Source organism: Aotus nancymaae, unplaced genomic scaffold (genome assembly GCF_030222135.1).
Source record: "Aotus nancymaae isolate 86718 unplaced genomic scaffold, 86718_ANA_hifiasm-v0.15.2.pri h1tg000019l, whole genome shotgun sequence".
In the NCBI taxonomy this organism is placed as follows: domain Eukaryota; kingdom Metazoa; phylum Chordata; class Mammalia; order Primates; family Aotidae; genus Aotus; species Aotus nancymaae.
The window spans coordinates 56449369-56466141 of NW_026988431.1; the positions used below are offsets into that span (position 1 = coordinate 56449369).

At 31.2% G+C, this 16773-nt stretch overlaps 1 protein-coding gene across 6 annotated transcripts in view; it reads right to left on the reverse strand.

Moving 5' to 3' along the window:
- SI (sucrase-isomaltase) overlaps positions 1-16773 on the reverse strand; it is a 135241-nt gene that overhangs the window by 46570 nt on the left and 71898 nt on the right. For all 6 annotated transcript variants that reach the window (XM_064378890.1, XM_064378888.1, XM_064378886.1 and 3 more), the window contains 9 exons: positions 16204-16288; positions 15538-15655; positions 13186-13357; positions 9215-9331; positions 7073-7227; positions 6007-6091; positions 5175-5231; positions 3851-3975; positions 2315-2403 (listed from right to left, as the gene is read on the reverse strand). In XM_064378890.1, coding sequence (XP_064234960.1) covers positions 2315-2403; positions 3851-3975; positions 5175-5231; positions 6007-6091; positions 7073-7227; positions 9215-9331; positions 13186-13357; positions 15538-15655; positions 16204-16288 — 1003 coding nt within the window. The remainder of the gene's footprint in view (positions 1-2314; positions 2404-3850; positions 3976-5174; positions 5232-6006; positions 6092-7072; positions 7228-9214; positions 9332-13185; positions 13358-15537; positions 15656-16203; positions 16289-16773) is intronic.

A 16773-nucleotide genomic window follows, 5' to 3' on the forward strand; every position in this document is an offset into this window, starting at 1 on the left:
AATATAAAGGGAATCCTAGGATTCATATAATATACTTTTCATAACATCAATTTGCTTAATATTTCAGTCCTAGAAAATAAAATTATATTCAGAACCTGAACTGCAGATCACTTTACTGTTTCCATGTTTGGTTACAAATTCATTAATCTGAATTCTGGTTTTCTTTAACTTTTTAAATGCACATAATTACATAGGTATCATATTAAATAACTGATTGAATATTATTCCTCATATTCTTAACTATCTACTTATATGAAAGTAAACTATTCATATGCATCTTTCAGTAGACAGTATGTATTTGGACTGTTCATACAATTTGTGTAACAGGAATAATCTTATAATTGCACCACACATGCTATCGATGGAGGTATTATCTCAACAACATTGTTTGATTGATGCCTACAAATAATGAAAGTTCAGCTGGAATCCACTTTTACAAAACTTCTATGTAATAAGTTTCAGCTTACTTCATAAGCCAGAGAATAGGTTTGAAATCTAATGTCATGAGAGAGCTCACCCTAGTGTGCTTACAATCCAGGGTGTTTAAGAAAGAGCAAGAAGGTTGATGAGCTAAAATTGAATGAGAAATAGAATGAGCAATGCAGAATAATGTGTGTATGTATGCGTGTGTGTGTGCACAAGTTAAAGCACAAATAATAAGCTCTCTAGGCCTCAATAAAGACTCTGTCTCCTAATTGAGTAAAATGGAGGATCATTAGAGGGTTTTGAGAAGACATGCAATTACTAGAATCACCTTTTAAAATGATTACTCTGTGTGCTGGGTTGTAATAGAATTTAAAAAGGGGTTGAAACGAGCTACGGGCCAGTTAGGAAGCTATTGTACTAAATTAAAATGAAAGATGGTGATGATGGTGGCGGAACTGATTAGAGGATTAAGTTCAAAGTAGAACCAATGAAATTCTTAGGTTGTGAGAGAGAATAGCCCATTCCAAGGTGTTGACGTCAGTGGCAATGAAGTTACTATCAACTGACAAGGGGAACACCATAGATGGAGTAGATATATGGTGGTAAGATCCAAGTTCTATCTTGGCAGATCATGTTTTAGATTTTTATTACACAAACAAATGGAGAAGCAACAAAGAAGACTGATTTGGAGACATAAATTTGGAAATTAGGTAAATGGTACGAAAGATTACACTTATCAAGGAAAAGAATACAGTTAAAGCATAATAATAATTAAAAGACAGAGGACATATATGATTAATAGCTGTTAATGCTACAAGTAATTCACAGCTTGCATTGAGAAATCACCCAGAGAATAGGTGTTTCCTTAGAATAAGTTTGATTGCTAATACATTGATATAATACCATAAACAAATGTAATTTATTTAAATGAATGTTACTTAACTGAGGGTGAATATAAGTCTTAGGAGAGAATTATAGAATCTTGTGATAATTTTTAAATATTTACATTTTCAAAAATAAATAAATATTCACATATTTCATGCATGTTTAAAGGCATTTAGGATAGTCTTTTTTTTTCTTGTCCTTCCTATATTTATCTGTAATTCTTTAACATTCGTACAAGAATATTCCTTAATATATCTGAGAAGTAATTAATTAAAATAGAAGACAAACTATAATTTTTTGTACTCATATATAAAACACATACCTAAAATGCTTTATTAGAAGAAATTATAAAAGTTTCTTAAAATGTGTAAGGAAAATTTTAATTGAATAGTTAAATCCAAATAAATAAACTTACGATAGCATAATTAGAAATGTCACAGCATAAAATGACTTCTAAACTTTTTTTTGTTATATTGAATTCTCAAATTTGGAGCTCAAGAATTACAATAATAGATACTTAAGGAAAATAAATTGTAAACAATGACATTCTTACCTCAAATAATTTGATACTAATTAACTAAATCTTTAAATGGTGGTTTTATATTTTGTTTACAGTAACAAAATTTTAGTTATAAACACTACCATATTTTAAAACAGCTGAAAATACAATGCAATTTATATATCTGAGAATTTATTGGCTATTTTAATCTAAAAGATATAGATTAAAAAGTCTTGTCAAAGACAACAAGCAAAAGCACAAAACTGGGTATTTTAATTAAATATAGATAAATAATAATGTTAAAATTTTTTGAATAACCTAAAAGCCTGCAACTGATAAAAAAATAGGAATTAAAAATAAAAAATTATGACATTTAAAAAATGATACAACCTAAATAAATAAAGCCAAAATTTCTCATTATCAGAACGAACATTCAAAGCCTATAGCTTTCACACTTACTCATTATCAGAACGAACATTCAAAGCCTATCGCTTTCAGACTTACCTTTGGTTTCCCCATCATCCCAGAAAAAGTCTCCTTCTGCTGTGTTATTTTCATTTAATGCAACTATGAGTCCTAGAGGATTCCTACGGCTGTTAAGGAAAGTAGGTGCATATATGACTAAAAATAAATGTATAATAATAAAATATCCTATGAATAAATCAGTTTCAACCTGTCTGTTTTATGAGTCCTGAATTAGGTAAGAACATTGACATCAATAAATTTGTATTTATATGTATTAATAATTTCTCAATATTAATGTTCTTATGTGATTATGGAAATAATTTATACAGATAGGAAATATGTCAAAATAATAAATATTATAAATGCAATCATGGATTTTTTGAAGGCTGAGATACTTAAAAAATTGAAACAATATAGTATTTTAATTCAAACAAGAAAAATTAAATGTGTATTATTAAGGTTCAATTTAACCTGTATAACCCAAAATTTCAATGTATTAAGTCTACATGTTGTATGCAAACCAATAAAAAACTATTCAAATTAAAAAAAGATGTTTAGTAGAATCTGTAAGAACCTTATGAATGAAGTGATTATAACAGGATAAATGAGACTTTAGCTAATAACTATGTTGTTCTTTTTTTTTCTTAAGTTACATTTTACCATAAAATAGTATCTCTAAGGCTGCACAGTCCGGGTATCTCCTGAACTGTGCAGGATGTATTCCTTCCAGTGTGCATCTACCAAAGTGTGTGTTGCTGTATATAACAATTGTTTTTGAATCATGAATCAGTTACATTATGAGAACAGTCTTTTCTATCATGCCAAAACAGTTAAATTACTAATTACTAATGCATATCACTAACATACTACATACAAGAAAAGAATAAATAAAATAATTTCAGATATTCTTAATATTAGGAAGAAAATACAGTAGGGTAAGGAATAGAGAGTGACTTTCTGTTGGGTTGTGGCAGAATACGGCAAAGTATGTGAATTCAGTAGGATACTTTCTATACCCTTGTATTCAGAATGAATGATGAGACATGGATCACCAGCATTTTCAAGTTTCTTTTTTTTTAGAAAATATTTCTGAGATTTACACTTAGTGAATGATTTAGTTTCTCTCTTGCTCTTTACTGAACTTAAAATATCCAATTTATTTATGAACTTAAAACATTTTAGCAGAAAGAAATACATTGGGATTTACTTATGTGTGGAATTCGAATACGTAAAAATTAACACATACATTACTCAGTTATAAAACAAATATTCACATTTCATATATTGATCAAGAATCAAATATTATCTTAAATTATGCATACTCGAGTTAATGTGAGTAAATTTTTGGTACAGGAAGTTAATTTCTAATTAAATTAGAAATTTTAAAAATCAAGATATTTATAATAATATATATAATTTCATTCTTCTTATAACTATGATGGTTATAGCTCAGTATCACCTCTGTGTGTCAAATATCTTCAAGTGAAAGAACTAGCATTGTCTTTCTTACTGCAAATATGAAATATTAAAACTTAAATTTTATTTTAGATTTCAGTTAATGATTTTTCATTTTACCTTGCTGTTGTTGTTACATCTGGTTCTTGAATGGGGATGATATAACCTCCTCTAAGATGTAACCCTATTTTGTCTGCTGGAAGATACATATCAACACGTTGTTTCCTCCATGGCCTTTTTGCACCCTAATATTTGGAAGGTTAAAAAGATTCTTAATATTATTGAAGACTTTAAACTCTATTTCACAAGAATTAAAAGGTATGCATAGAAACAATTATTATAAGCAATTTATGTCATCCAAATAAATATTAATATATTGTTTTCTAACTTTTAGAGATTTTTTTTCAGTTTACCAAATAAAGCAGAGAAAAAACAAGTTTATTTTTTGATAAATAAAAATTCAACAAAAAGAAACTCATTTTCTTTCTACAATAATTAACAATACTTTCATTAACTTTTTTATTATTTATTTTGGTTTAAAGTTAACTATGTCTTTATGAACAATTTTCTTAAAATTATTATTCCTGTAAAAATTGAGGGTATAGGTAGCCAATGTAAGTGATATGGAAAATCATATTTAAAATAAATATTGCTCAACAAGGCTTGTTCAATTGAAAAAATTGAAGTGTATATGAATGCTGTTATTTTGCCTTTTCAAGATGGAAATAAAAGGCTTTTTCAAACATTTGAATATATCATATAAAAACAAATATATAATATTAGCTCTGTACTCCAGTCTTCTGGCAATAAGATAAATATGTAAAATAGGAAAAATCATTAAAGTAAGTTATCACTCCCTTCTAAATTACTGCTAACCTTTTATTTCCACCAGTTAAAAATAAATAATATCTCTTTATACTAAATAATTAACTTCATATTACAGTCTAGCTCATGTGCAACAAAAGGTATATTTACAAAATTTTTACACATTTTTAAACTTTGAAATTTTTTTTATAGTGGTAATGGAAATTTTAATATGTATGCTATGTAGTGAATTTTCTATGGAGTTAAGTTTCTATGTAGAAATGTTTGAAAATATAATACTTGTGGCCGGGCACCGTGGCTCACGCCTGTAGTATCAGCATTTTGGGAGGCCGAGACGAGCGGATCACGAGGTCAAGGGATCAAGGCCATTCTGGCCAACAGGGTGAAACCCCGTCTCTAAGGGGCGTGGTGGTACGCACCTGTAGTCCCAGCTACTTGGGAGGCTGAGGCAGAGGAATTGCTTGAACCCGGGAGGCAAAGGTTGCAGTGAGCTGAGATCGCCCCATTGCACCCAGCCTGGCGCCTGGCTACAGAGCAAGACTCTGTCTCACAATAAAAAATAAATAAATAAAAGAAAATATAATACTTGTGAGCCCATTAGTATGTTAAGGTGACTTACAGATTCATAATCATACCAAACAGCATCAGGGATGTAGGCACTCACAGTATCTGCTCCCTAAAATAAAGCAAGATAATACATATGTTTTAATTTCAATTTTTAACAGAGAAGATCTTACCAAATATTAAGTTGGGATTTCATAGCCAAGGGAAAAAACTTTATGGTTACACTCCAATATTTCCTATAGATAATAATCAAAGGGCTATTTTATTAGCTTTAGATAATATCATTTTTAAAAACTTACTAAAGCAAAGAGGTAAAGAAATAATTAATTTAGAGAGCAATTAAAATAATGCATGCATGTATGTATATTGTTATAAATCACATGGTCATATGGTCATTGTGAATGTGAATATGCTTATTTCTGTATACTTCCATGGACACATACACCTTTTAAAAATAGGTAATAATTACTTAACTCACTCCAGTGTTTTCCCAACATTTTCATCTGTTCAGTGAGTTTTCCAGTTCCTCTTTATTTACAATTGAGCAAAATTTCAATATGCATTTCTACTTAAATTAGAGCTCACTGGTATTATGATTTGATTTTGATTCAATAATACAGTGGTTTTTTTTTTTTCAGGAGAACAAATAATTTTATATAATTTTCTTGTCCCCAGTTAGATATTATAAATTTGGCAAGTATATATCTACTTAATATTTTTATAACTTTTTGAAATCTGTTTCACATTGTAGAATTCAACTTGATATTTATCAGCTTGAAACAGTCCTCTGAGTAACATCTGTTTTTCAGATGTTTTGTAATTTATGGTAGGATTGGTTATTCAAAGTTAGGTTTAAACAAAAAGGTTATTAAATCTGTAGAGCCTACCTGTTTTAAAACAGGAGTAATAAGTAATGCGGGGCCCCACAAAAACTCAAGGTCCTCAATCCAGCTGTTTGTATCCTGATAAAACCTAAGAACAATCAACAATATTTAAAGTATAATAATTAAAACATAAGTTTATCCAAACTCCTGGTTCAGTTAATCTTTTCAGTTTTTTTTCCCCCGAGAATTGTTTTATTTTGAATTGTGCTTGTTTCAGATGACATTTTGAATTTGTAGTTCTTACATCCTTTATTCTTTATCTGACATTCAAGAAGAAAGGGAGGAAGGGAAGAAGGAAGCAGGGGGAGTAGAACAGTGAGAAAGGAAAGGGAAGAGATGAAGGAAAGAAGGAGGGGAGGGAGGGAAGGAGTGGGAACAGAAGGAAGGAAGGCAGAAAGGGTGGAGGAAAGGAAGAAGGAAGGAAGAAAAAAAAGAAGGAAAAATTTGTTTATTTCATACTCAGAAAAATTTATCATAGATGACAAGGTTACTTTTTATTTATAAAAAATAACTCTTCTGTTTAATTATTTTAACCTATATGATAGGTTCATAAAGTACTGGAGATTTTTTGTATTCTATTTTCCTCACTTAAAGCTTTTTTGGGATAAACTTTAGTTTTTACCAGAATTTGAAAGGATCTTTAAGTCATTTATTATAGAAAGGCCCTGGTCTGGTCAAAGATGTATTCAAAGATAAGCACAATTGCCCCCTTTTGTAAGTACTATACTATATGTACTACACTCTTGATCTATATTTAGTTCATTGTTTCAATATTTACTTGATATATTTTAATAACTCTATGCTTAATCTTTCTTACTGATATATTTTCCTAACGTATTTTATATATTTTTCTTGTAAGTTCTATTTAATTCTCTCATTTCTACCTGAATATTGTCCAATTAATTATATTTACTAGTATCATTATATAGCTTTTCAAATCATTTATACAAATGTAAAAACAAGCAGCAGAAATTTAATTGATATCTTGATTTATCTCCATTAATCTTTTCTGTATAAGCTTGAACATACTTTAAAGGATATTATTGTAATTATTGTACATAGTACTCACTCATGAAGAACTGGCCTTGCTACTGTTTCTCCAAACATATGGGCTTTATAAAACAGAGTATAGAGGAAAGGTAATAAGGTGTAGCGAATGGTTAAATAGTGCCTTGATGAATTAACCAAAAGTGAATTCTGCCCAAAAAATGCAGGATCCTGATGCTGGGAGATAGAAAGAGAAATTAAAATAAGAATGTTAAAATATGAATGAAAATTAAAGTAGAAGCATTTTAATTTGTTTTTAAAGCAAACTGCATAAATTTTAGCTTGTTTATAAGTAATTAAAATTACTCCTATTTCAACATCAAAGTGTCTGAATGAATATTTCTAGGTTTCGAAACTTTGAAGTGGATGTTTCAACATATTTAAATCAACATATTAAGGTGTTGGCACAGAAAAAATAAATATTTTTAATAAAATTGAATTTTTACCTTTTAATTGTGGTAGGACGAATTATTGGCATCAATGTTTCATGCTTCCTTGTTCCTACACCTTTGTCATGGAATGTTATGATCCCTATTAGTGAAGGTGGAATGTAACTATCCACCCTTTGACTTGGAGCACAATCATACAACCTACTCTGGCCAATAGGATGTTATTATATGTGACACATTCAAGCAGGGCTTGAAATGGGCTTGCCTGAAGACTTACGGCCTTATGCCATGGCTGTCAGAATTACCACAGGTAGGTTGCTGGCTCAGGAACACAGGGAACAGAGCTACCTGGACAGCCTCTCTACTGAGCTCAGGCTAGATTAACTGACTCCTTCAGCTCCATAACACTGATATAGACTGACTAGATTAACTGACTAGATTAACTGACTCCTTCAGCTCCATAACACTGTTTACAACTCCTGCTTTGAGTAACAGCATTAACTGACGAACTCTACGACTGTCTCCCTGAGTCCACTATTTGCACTGAAAACCATGTTTCCCTTTGGCTGCTCCCAGCCATTGAATGAGCACAGTAAGAACACCATGCAGGCTCATTCCTGGGAGATACAAGAAAGGTCAGTGGTCATCTTTCTTTTAAGGACTCCCCACTCACCTGACTGAAACTTGGTTAGAACTCGGCTCCAATTTGGGATTCTCACTACCGAACCACCGTCCTTCCCTCATCTTGATCAGGTTCGGACCTGAACGGTGATCTGCAGGCTCTCCCTACTTTCTCATGCCCACTCCCTTTACCATTCACATTATTTCACTGATAAATCTCAGAATTTATTTCTGTCTTAGCATCTGCATTTTGGAGAACACAAATGAATATAGAGTGTCATGTAATTTATGTCAAAATCTCCCATGGACACACATTTCCTGAAAGTATCATTTAGATGTATTAGGAAGAAACTATTCTCCAATTTGTACCTTTTAATTCTTTTTGATCATACCTCCTTCTGGGCTGAGCTGAGTAGTTGTCCCTCTTCTTAAACACAATATAAACCCTGTATGCAACCAGTGTGTGAACATGGAATGGTTTCTTAACCAACATGTACTTAATTGACTTAATGGTTTAACTGAATTTTACTATTCCCTCTGAAACATGCCTATTATCATGAGTCCACGGTATGCTGAGTTCCCATGGCTGGTAGACCAGTTCTGTATTACCTTGCACTTCTGCTCCTACCAGTCCAAATCCATTCTTTAAAAGTGTTAGTTTTGGTTTTTCCTCTATGTATTCATTCCAGTTCTATTTATTGTTGAAAGATTCTGGACTCTAATTGTTTTGTGAGGATCTTTAAATTCTTTTTTACATGAATTAAACAAAAACTCAAAATCCCTGACAGTACGTTATAACTTTTCTTTTTGTAAATGTTACCTGGAACTTATATCCAGGAATTCATACCCTGAAAGCTTTGACTCTAATTCAAAATACTGGTAACTCAATATGCTTGTACAGTGTATGTGTTGGATACAGCTAAAATATCTGCGCTGTGAATACATTTAATTTCATGGTTTCTTTATTTGACCTTTTTCTTTAAATGGAAAAATGCAGAAAATATGTATAGTACTTGGGAAAGGGATTTCTAACTATTCTTTACAAATCATGCAATAGTCTTTCAGACTGTATATTCTATAGATTTAATTTAAGCACATTAATAAAAATGATGGTTGTGTTTTGTTTCACAACATGGAGAACAAGAGGCACTTACTTCATATCCATCAGAATTATGGTTTCTGGAAAATGGATAAAATGCCCCAAGTTGCATCCATCTTCTGCAAAGCTCTTCTGTGGTTTCAGCATCAAATCCACAGATATCTGCTCCAACCTAAATAACAAATTTAGTTATTATTTATAATGTTAAGATTCTCAGATTTGCCTAAAGCATCACACTGTATGCCTCAACTGATTAATGTGCGTTATGTACAGTTTGTTTTGCTGTCTTTATATACGCTTCCTTAAATCAGTTTATTTTTCATTTTTGCTCCATTCTTGTCTCTAGTTGCATTATTTTACATGCTCTTGCCATCATTGTCCCTTTATGCACTTTCTTAGCCTTTTGTATTTACTTTTTACTTATTTTTTCTTTCGATGTTCTGATTAATTCATTGTAAAAGATGAAATTATTATATTAGAATTTGTTGCTTCTTAATCCCAAACTAACCTCTTTGATTTGATTTTTCTTATTTATAATATATGTTACTGTAGGAATAAAATAATAAACTGACCATGTGTTCATGTTGAGCTTTAAAATTAATTATTCCAAATAAAATTGAGCTTTGCCCAATGTGTACCCATATAAGATTGCATTATCCTTATTCAAGGAATCTCCAGAAAATATGATCTTGAATTTAGTGTTTACCATTTACAAACATTTCTTATATTTTTCTGTGTGAGTATGTATCTATACATAAATGATATATAGCATTGTTTTGCATGTTTGTTAGCTGTATAAAAGACATGTTGTATGCATTGCAATGCAATTGCCCTTTTGTGTGAGATTCAGTTATATCTCCAGTTCTCTAATGTACGGGAACTCACGACTATAAAAATTCTTCCATGAAATGTATATACAGGCTGAGCATCCCTAATCCAAATTTCCAAAATCTGAAACGCTTCAAAATCCAAAACATTTTGAGTGCCAACATAATGCCAAAAGTGGAAAGTTCCACACCTGACCTCAAGTGACAAATGGCAGTTAGAACTGTTTCCTGCACAAAATTATATAAAATTACCTTCAAACTATGTATGTAAGGTGTATATGAAACATAAATTTGCTCCTTTAAGACATCTAGTTACATATATGTAAATATTCCAACATCTGAAAACACCTGAAATCTGACCATTTGCAAGCACTATAATAGCACATGTAGGTTCCCCTTATTCATTTTTTTGCCAATTCTTGATATTTTCAAATAAATTTTTATTACCTATCTTCATAAAATACATCTTACCTTGGTTTACACTTGCATTTCTCTGATTATAGGGAAGTTGAGAACTTTTTCTTCTTTTTATAGGTTCCCTAAAGCTTTCTCTTTCTATCGAATTGCCTGTTTATATCTTTTTCTTAATTTTCTATTGTTCTTAATTTTTACAGATTTATAGAAGGCACTTCAAATTGAATATCATTTATAGACTATGTGAATTGAAAATAACATTTCCTGGCGAGCTGTTTTTAATTTTTAACTTTTCAACTGTTTTTTTGATGAACAAAAGTTTTCATTTTGTTGTCAAATTTATGTTTCTCTTAAGATTTGTGCTCCTTGTATTCTGCTTAAGAAAGTATTTCTTAACTTAATGTCATAAATTTACCCTCTTATATTTTCTTCTGAAGTGGTTAAAGTTTATTTTACACACGTAGTTCCTGGGACTAATCTGTCTGGGACTGTCTGTTGTGTATAGTGTGAGAAATTGACACATTTTACTTTGTTTTTTTAAATACTGAATCAATAGTCCATATGAATAGTTGATACTCCCCACACTGATCTTCAGTGCTGTCATTTAACAAATTATATCAGCATGAGGTTGTGCCTTATCTTGCCATGTTAATCTATTTGCATATCCACAGTCCAATATCTTTGTGTTAATTATTATAGCTTTATCTGGTAGAACTAATCCTCATTCCTTTTTTCTACTTATTTAAAATGTAATGTTTGCCACATGAAGTTTAGAATAATATTTTATGTTTCCCAGAATCCCTTTTGTTGTTTAAATTGGAATTCCACAGAATTTTGATAACAGCTTGGAAAGAATGCCTATTCCTAATATATTGAGCCTTCTTCTTATTGAACAGGGTATATCTTTATTTTACTTAACTATCACAATTTTTTTTTTAAATCCTACATTAAGTTTTAATATTGACTCTTGGTTACTGTTTATTAATTGGTTGCTATAATAAGTGACATCTTATACTAAAATACATTCAAACATTGCTTGCTTTTTCTTCTTTTTGACAAAATTAATTGGTCTATTTTATTAAAATTTTTTAAGAGTCATCTTTGTATTTTTAAATTGTTCCTCTAGAGATTTTGTTTACATTGCATTAATATTTCCTCTTATTTTTAATTACTTATATCTTTCTTTAGGTTTACTGTTTTCCCTTTTCCACTTTTTAAATTCATGCACTTCACTCACTGTTGAGTGTTTGTTTTTAAGTATTTAAATCTGTAATTTTTCCTTTAAATACTAACTTAGCTGAAATTACAAAAGATTTAATAAGAAGTAAAATTATTGGCCGGGCGCGGTGGCTCAAGCCTGTAATCCTAGCACTTTGGGAGGCCGAGGCGGGTGGATCACAAGGTCAAGAGATCGAGACCATCCTGGTCAACATGGTGAAACCCCATCTCTACTAAAAATACAAAAAATTAGCTGGGCATGGTGGCGCGTGCCTGTAATCCCAGCTACTCAGGAGGCTGAGGCAGGAGAATTGCCTGAATCCGGGAGGCGGAGGTTGCGGTGAGTCGAGATCGCGCCATTGCACTCCAGCCTGGGTAACGAGCGAAACTCCGTCTCAAAAAAAAAAAAAAAAAAAAAAAAAAAAGTAAAATTATTAACAGTTAATTCTAAGTTTTTTTTTTTTCAATTCCTTTCAGTTTATCTTTTGACTCACGAATACATTTGATAATATGTTTTTCAATTTTTTTTTTCAATTTTTTTTTTTTTTTGGCGGGGGGGAATCTCACTCTGTCATCCAGGCTGGAGTGCAGTGGCCCCATCTTGACTCACTGGAACCTCTGCCTCCTGGGTTCAAAGGATTATCCTACCTCAGCTTCCCAAGTATCAGGGACTACAGGCACCTGCTATCAGACCCAGCTTTTTGTATTAGTAGAGACAGGATTTCACCATGTTGTCCAGGCTGGTCTCAAACTCCTGACCTCAAGTGATCCGCCTGCATCAACTTCCCAAAGTGCTAGGATTACAGGAGTTAGTCACCTCGTCCAGCCTAATTTTCCATTTTCAAAGGCAAGATTGTGGGGCCAGGGATGGGGTGGTGGGGGAGGTGGGTGTTACTTTTATTGGTTGGGTTTTTGGTGATTGTTTTATTTGGGCATATGAAAGAAAACAAATCACTATAGTTTTATAATACTTGCTACATTATTTGTGTTATGTAGTGCCTCGCTTTAGTCTTGAATATAAACAATAAATCTTTTTTGTTTGATGTAGCTAGACTTCTTGGATATTTTATGTTTACAATTCCTAGTACACATTTTCTCCACTTTTTAAACATGTTTTATATTTTAAACAATTTTAAACATGTTTTATATTCCAAACAAACGATTATCTTTTAAAATCTAAACTGATAATCTACTATTTTAAATAGACTTATACTGCTGACATGTATTTTTATAACCAATATATTGTGTGAGATTTTTCTTTTCTTCACCATCTTATTTTGTTCTTTATATCAATTAAATAAGCTTTCCTATGCTGTGTTTATATTTACTTTGTTTTCCTGAATTATCTTGATTTCACTGAATTTTATTAGTTCTACATTCCCACTTTACTGGTTTGAATATTATAGATACCATCTATATTCCTATTTTTCTCATAAATTCCATAAAATATTAAAAAATGAATTGTCTCTCTAACATGCCTTTTGATCCTTTGGATAAAAATTAAGATTATATTAAAAATTAATGTAATTGTTGCTTTTATGAGTAACACTGTATGAAACTGCCTTACCAAAGGTATTCCAAACAAACTGAACTCCAGCATTCCAGTTATAGACCATTCCATTTGTTCCCATGAAGCAGTGTTGTCTCCTAACCAATGTGCAGCATGTCTTCCAGATCCAGCAAATGTTGACCGGGTGAGAATGAAGCTTCTCTTATTAGGAAAAACTTTTTTTACAGCTCTAAAAATGAAACCAAATTAGTAAGTAAAATTGATTTAAAAAAATAAAGTTGGCACTTAAATTCTAAAATTTCATAATTCCAGAGCCACGTGATATAGTTTAGCTGTGTCTCATCTTGAATTGTAACTCCCACAATTCCCACATGTTGTGGGAGAAACTGGATGGGAGGTGATTGAATTATGGGGGTGGGTCTTTCCTGCACTATTCTTGTGATAGTGAATGAGTTCCTGAAATCTGATGGTTTTAAAGAAATGGGAGTTTCCCTACACAAGCTCTGTCTCTTTGCCTGCTGCCATCCATGTAAGATGTTACCTGTTCCTCCCTGCCTTCCACCATGATTGTGAGGCTTCCCCAGCCATGCGAAACTGTAAGTCCAAGAAACTTCTATTTTTATAAATTGCCCAGTCTCAGATATGTCTTTATTAGCAGCGTGAAAATGGTCTAATACACCATGCCATAATATGTATAATAATTATCTCAATATTTTATGTCCATTTTCTATGAACATGTATTAATATTTACTTATGTAAATACATTCTGGTAAAATACAGGGAAGGGGAAGTTTTAGAAATCACTAAATTTTGAATGACTCAAATCATCCTTTACCAAATTAAATAAACATGTGCATTCAGTATCCACTCAACATTTGTTTTTGAAATATATAATTTAAACTAATTGAATTCCCTTATAAATATAACACCTGAACTTGAGCCCAATAAACTTTGTGTAGTGTGGTGACTCAAATTATATCTGCATTTCTACATTTCCAAATATTAGCAGGCAAAGTTGGGATAAGACACATATTTAAGAGTTTTTTTTTTTTATATGTAAGTTTAAAAACTTACATATTTTTAATGTAAAATGTAAAGTTTTACATAAAAACTACCCACAACTACTAGCATCACTCATGTTACCGCTACTGGTACCCAACAATTACTGAAAACATTTTCATAATTGGAAACAATTAGGAAATGTGTAACAGTATTCCCAAGTGCTTTTCCATATTATAATCTTTATCATATTGAAACATAGCCTTGTTTTTCTTTCCTAGGATTTATTTACTTAAACACTGCTACATATAGTACTCTATTGAGTTTAAAAAGTAAATCAAACTAACCATAAAAACAGCTTTTCAGAGTTTGGATATCAGTGTGATTTAGGACCAGAAAATATAAATTTAAATAAACACTCAATCACAACTGTTCAATTATGAGAAAATTATAAGTATATTGACAATAGTATTTGGTTTTATTGACTATTATATCACAGGACCATAAACGATGCTTGAAAATTAGCAGATAATGAACATATGATTGTCTTCTTCTTTTGATTTGTATTATATTTTATAAAAATGCATTAGAAAATTACTTAGAAGGATATTAATTAGAAAACATTTTAATTAAAGTACTTGTTTTTGAAAAATAGTTAAAAGACCTGTTCTTGGGGCAGTATTTCCCCAGGCCAATTGTGAGATTCAAGCTTAAAACACAGTTATATTCAGAAATGGTAAAATTAATCAAAATTGTGAAGGGTAATTTAAATCTATGAGCTTGAAAAGGGTCTCAGTTAAATATACATATCGTGATATATATATATATATATATATGGTATATATACATGGTATATGTGTGTGTGGGTACACATACATATATATATATAGTCATTCTTTTTTCTTTTCTTTTTTTTTTTTGAGATGGAGTTTCACTCTGTCACCCAGGCTGGAGTACACTGGTGTGATCTCATCTCACTGCAACCTCCACCTTCCAGGTTCAAAGAATTCTTCTGCCTCAGCCTCCCAAGTAGCTGAGACTACAGGCACCTGCCACCTCTCCCGGCAAGGTTTTGTATTTTTAAAAGAGATGGTGTTTCACCATGTTGGCCAGGCTAGTCTCGAACTCCTGACCTCAGGTGATTCATCTGCCTTGGTCTTCCAAAGTGCTGGCATTACAGGCATGAGTCACTGCACCCAACCTACCATGCCATTCTTAATTAATGAGTCCCCAATTCATAAATATTAGTAAGAGAACTGATACTTTGAATGCCATGACATTTTAGCAGGCATAAAATATTTCTTTTCTTTTTTTAACTTTGCTATTTCCTAACTATGAATACATTGATAAAGTATCAAACATTTTTAAACAATAAATATGAAAGAAGTCTTTGAATGAGATTGCACTTACTCCTCTGTGGCTATAGCCATACTGTATCCATAGAGGCTGTGAACATCATACTGATTCCCCCAGTTCTGCACAGAATCCATGCAAATTGTTTTGGAATACATGAGTTTGTCAAGAATATCTTTGAGAAAATACATAAGAAACACTTCTTATATTTTTCCATTACAAACATTATAATATATATTTTCCATTATAGATGCTATATTTCTTTTCATTTTTGCTATGCAATTCCATAATTAGTCAAACATAATGAAAAAGGACAATTCAATTAAACCTAATTAAATTCCAACTAGGTCCTCATCTTTCACTCTTGCTAAACTTGGATTAGCTATTGGATTTATATTTAAATTGGCAAATACTCTGTTTCCTAACTTCAATAATGAGTATTTTAATTAAAAAAGCCTTTAACAATATAGAAATAGACCTATACTCATCTATATTGTACATTATATGCTTACGGATCCATTTTAAAGCCTTATTCTAGATTAGTCTATTTAAATATAATCCTAAGCAGGAAATATTTGGCTGAAGGAAAAAACAAACAAATTGATTGTATGGTTTTAAAACTATACCAAAAATTGTAATTTAGAAATATATGTTAGAAATTACCAGTCAACCAGAAAATTGTTATTAATTAAAATGGTAATTATAGAACCAAATAAATTTTACCAGGAGTAAAAGGTGGATAATTCAAGTTGTTGGCATTGCATCCTTTTGTTGAACCTTGAATAAAGCTGGAAACTTCATTCATGTCCTGAATGGATACAAAATGAAGAACAGCAGAGTTGACATGATTATAAATAGTAAAAGTAGAAACTCTCTAGTTGTCTGAAAATGTTTTATATAAGATAACCATAATGTTCATTCATTCCCAGAGGACAAATATTAGCTACCAAGCTAAAAATAAACAGAATGTCTATATCAGATAAGTATCTTAGATGGGATAGAGTGATTTTAAACAATCAAAATGTAGTTCATGTCTCTAGTTTTGATTATATATATAGGACATTAATTATAAGTATTAAGTCATTTCCAAATAGCTGCTAGTCTTCTCATTATGAGTCCATTATTATACACATTCCTTGCATATTAATTTATTCAATTTATTTTGTTTCATTTAACTATTGTCTAATTTGTATGATGTGCTAAGCACATTGCTAGCAGCAAAATTTGCCTACCAAATGGCTTCTATACTCTCATAAAGAATAAAAGTTTAACAAAGGCAAATAGCATTTAGTA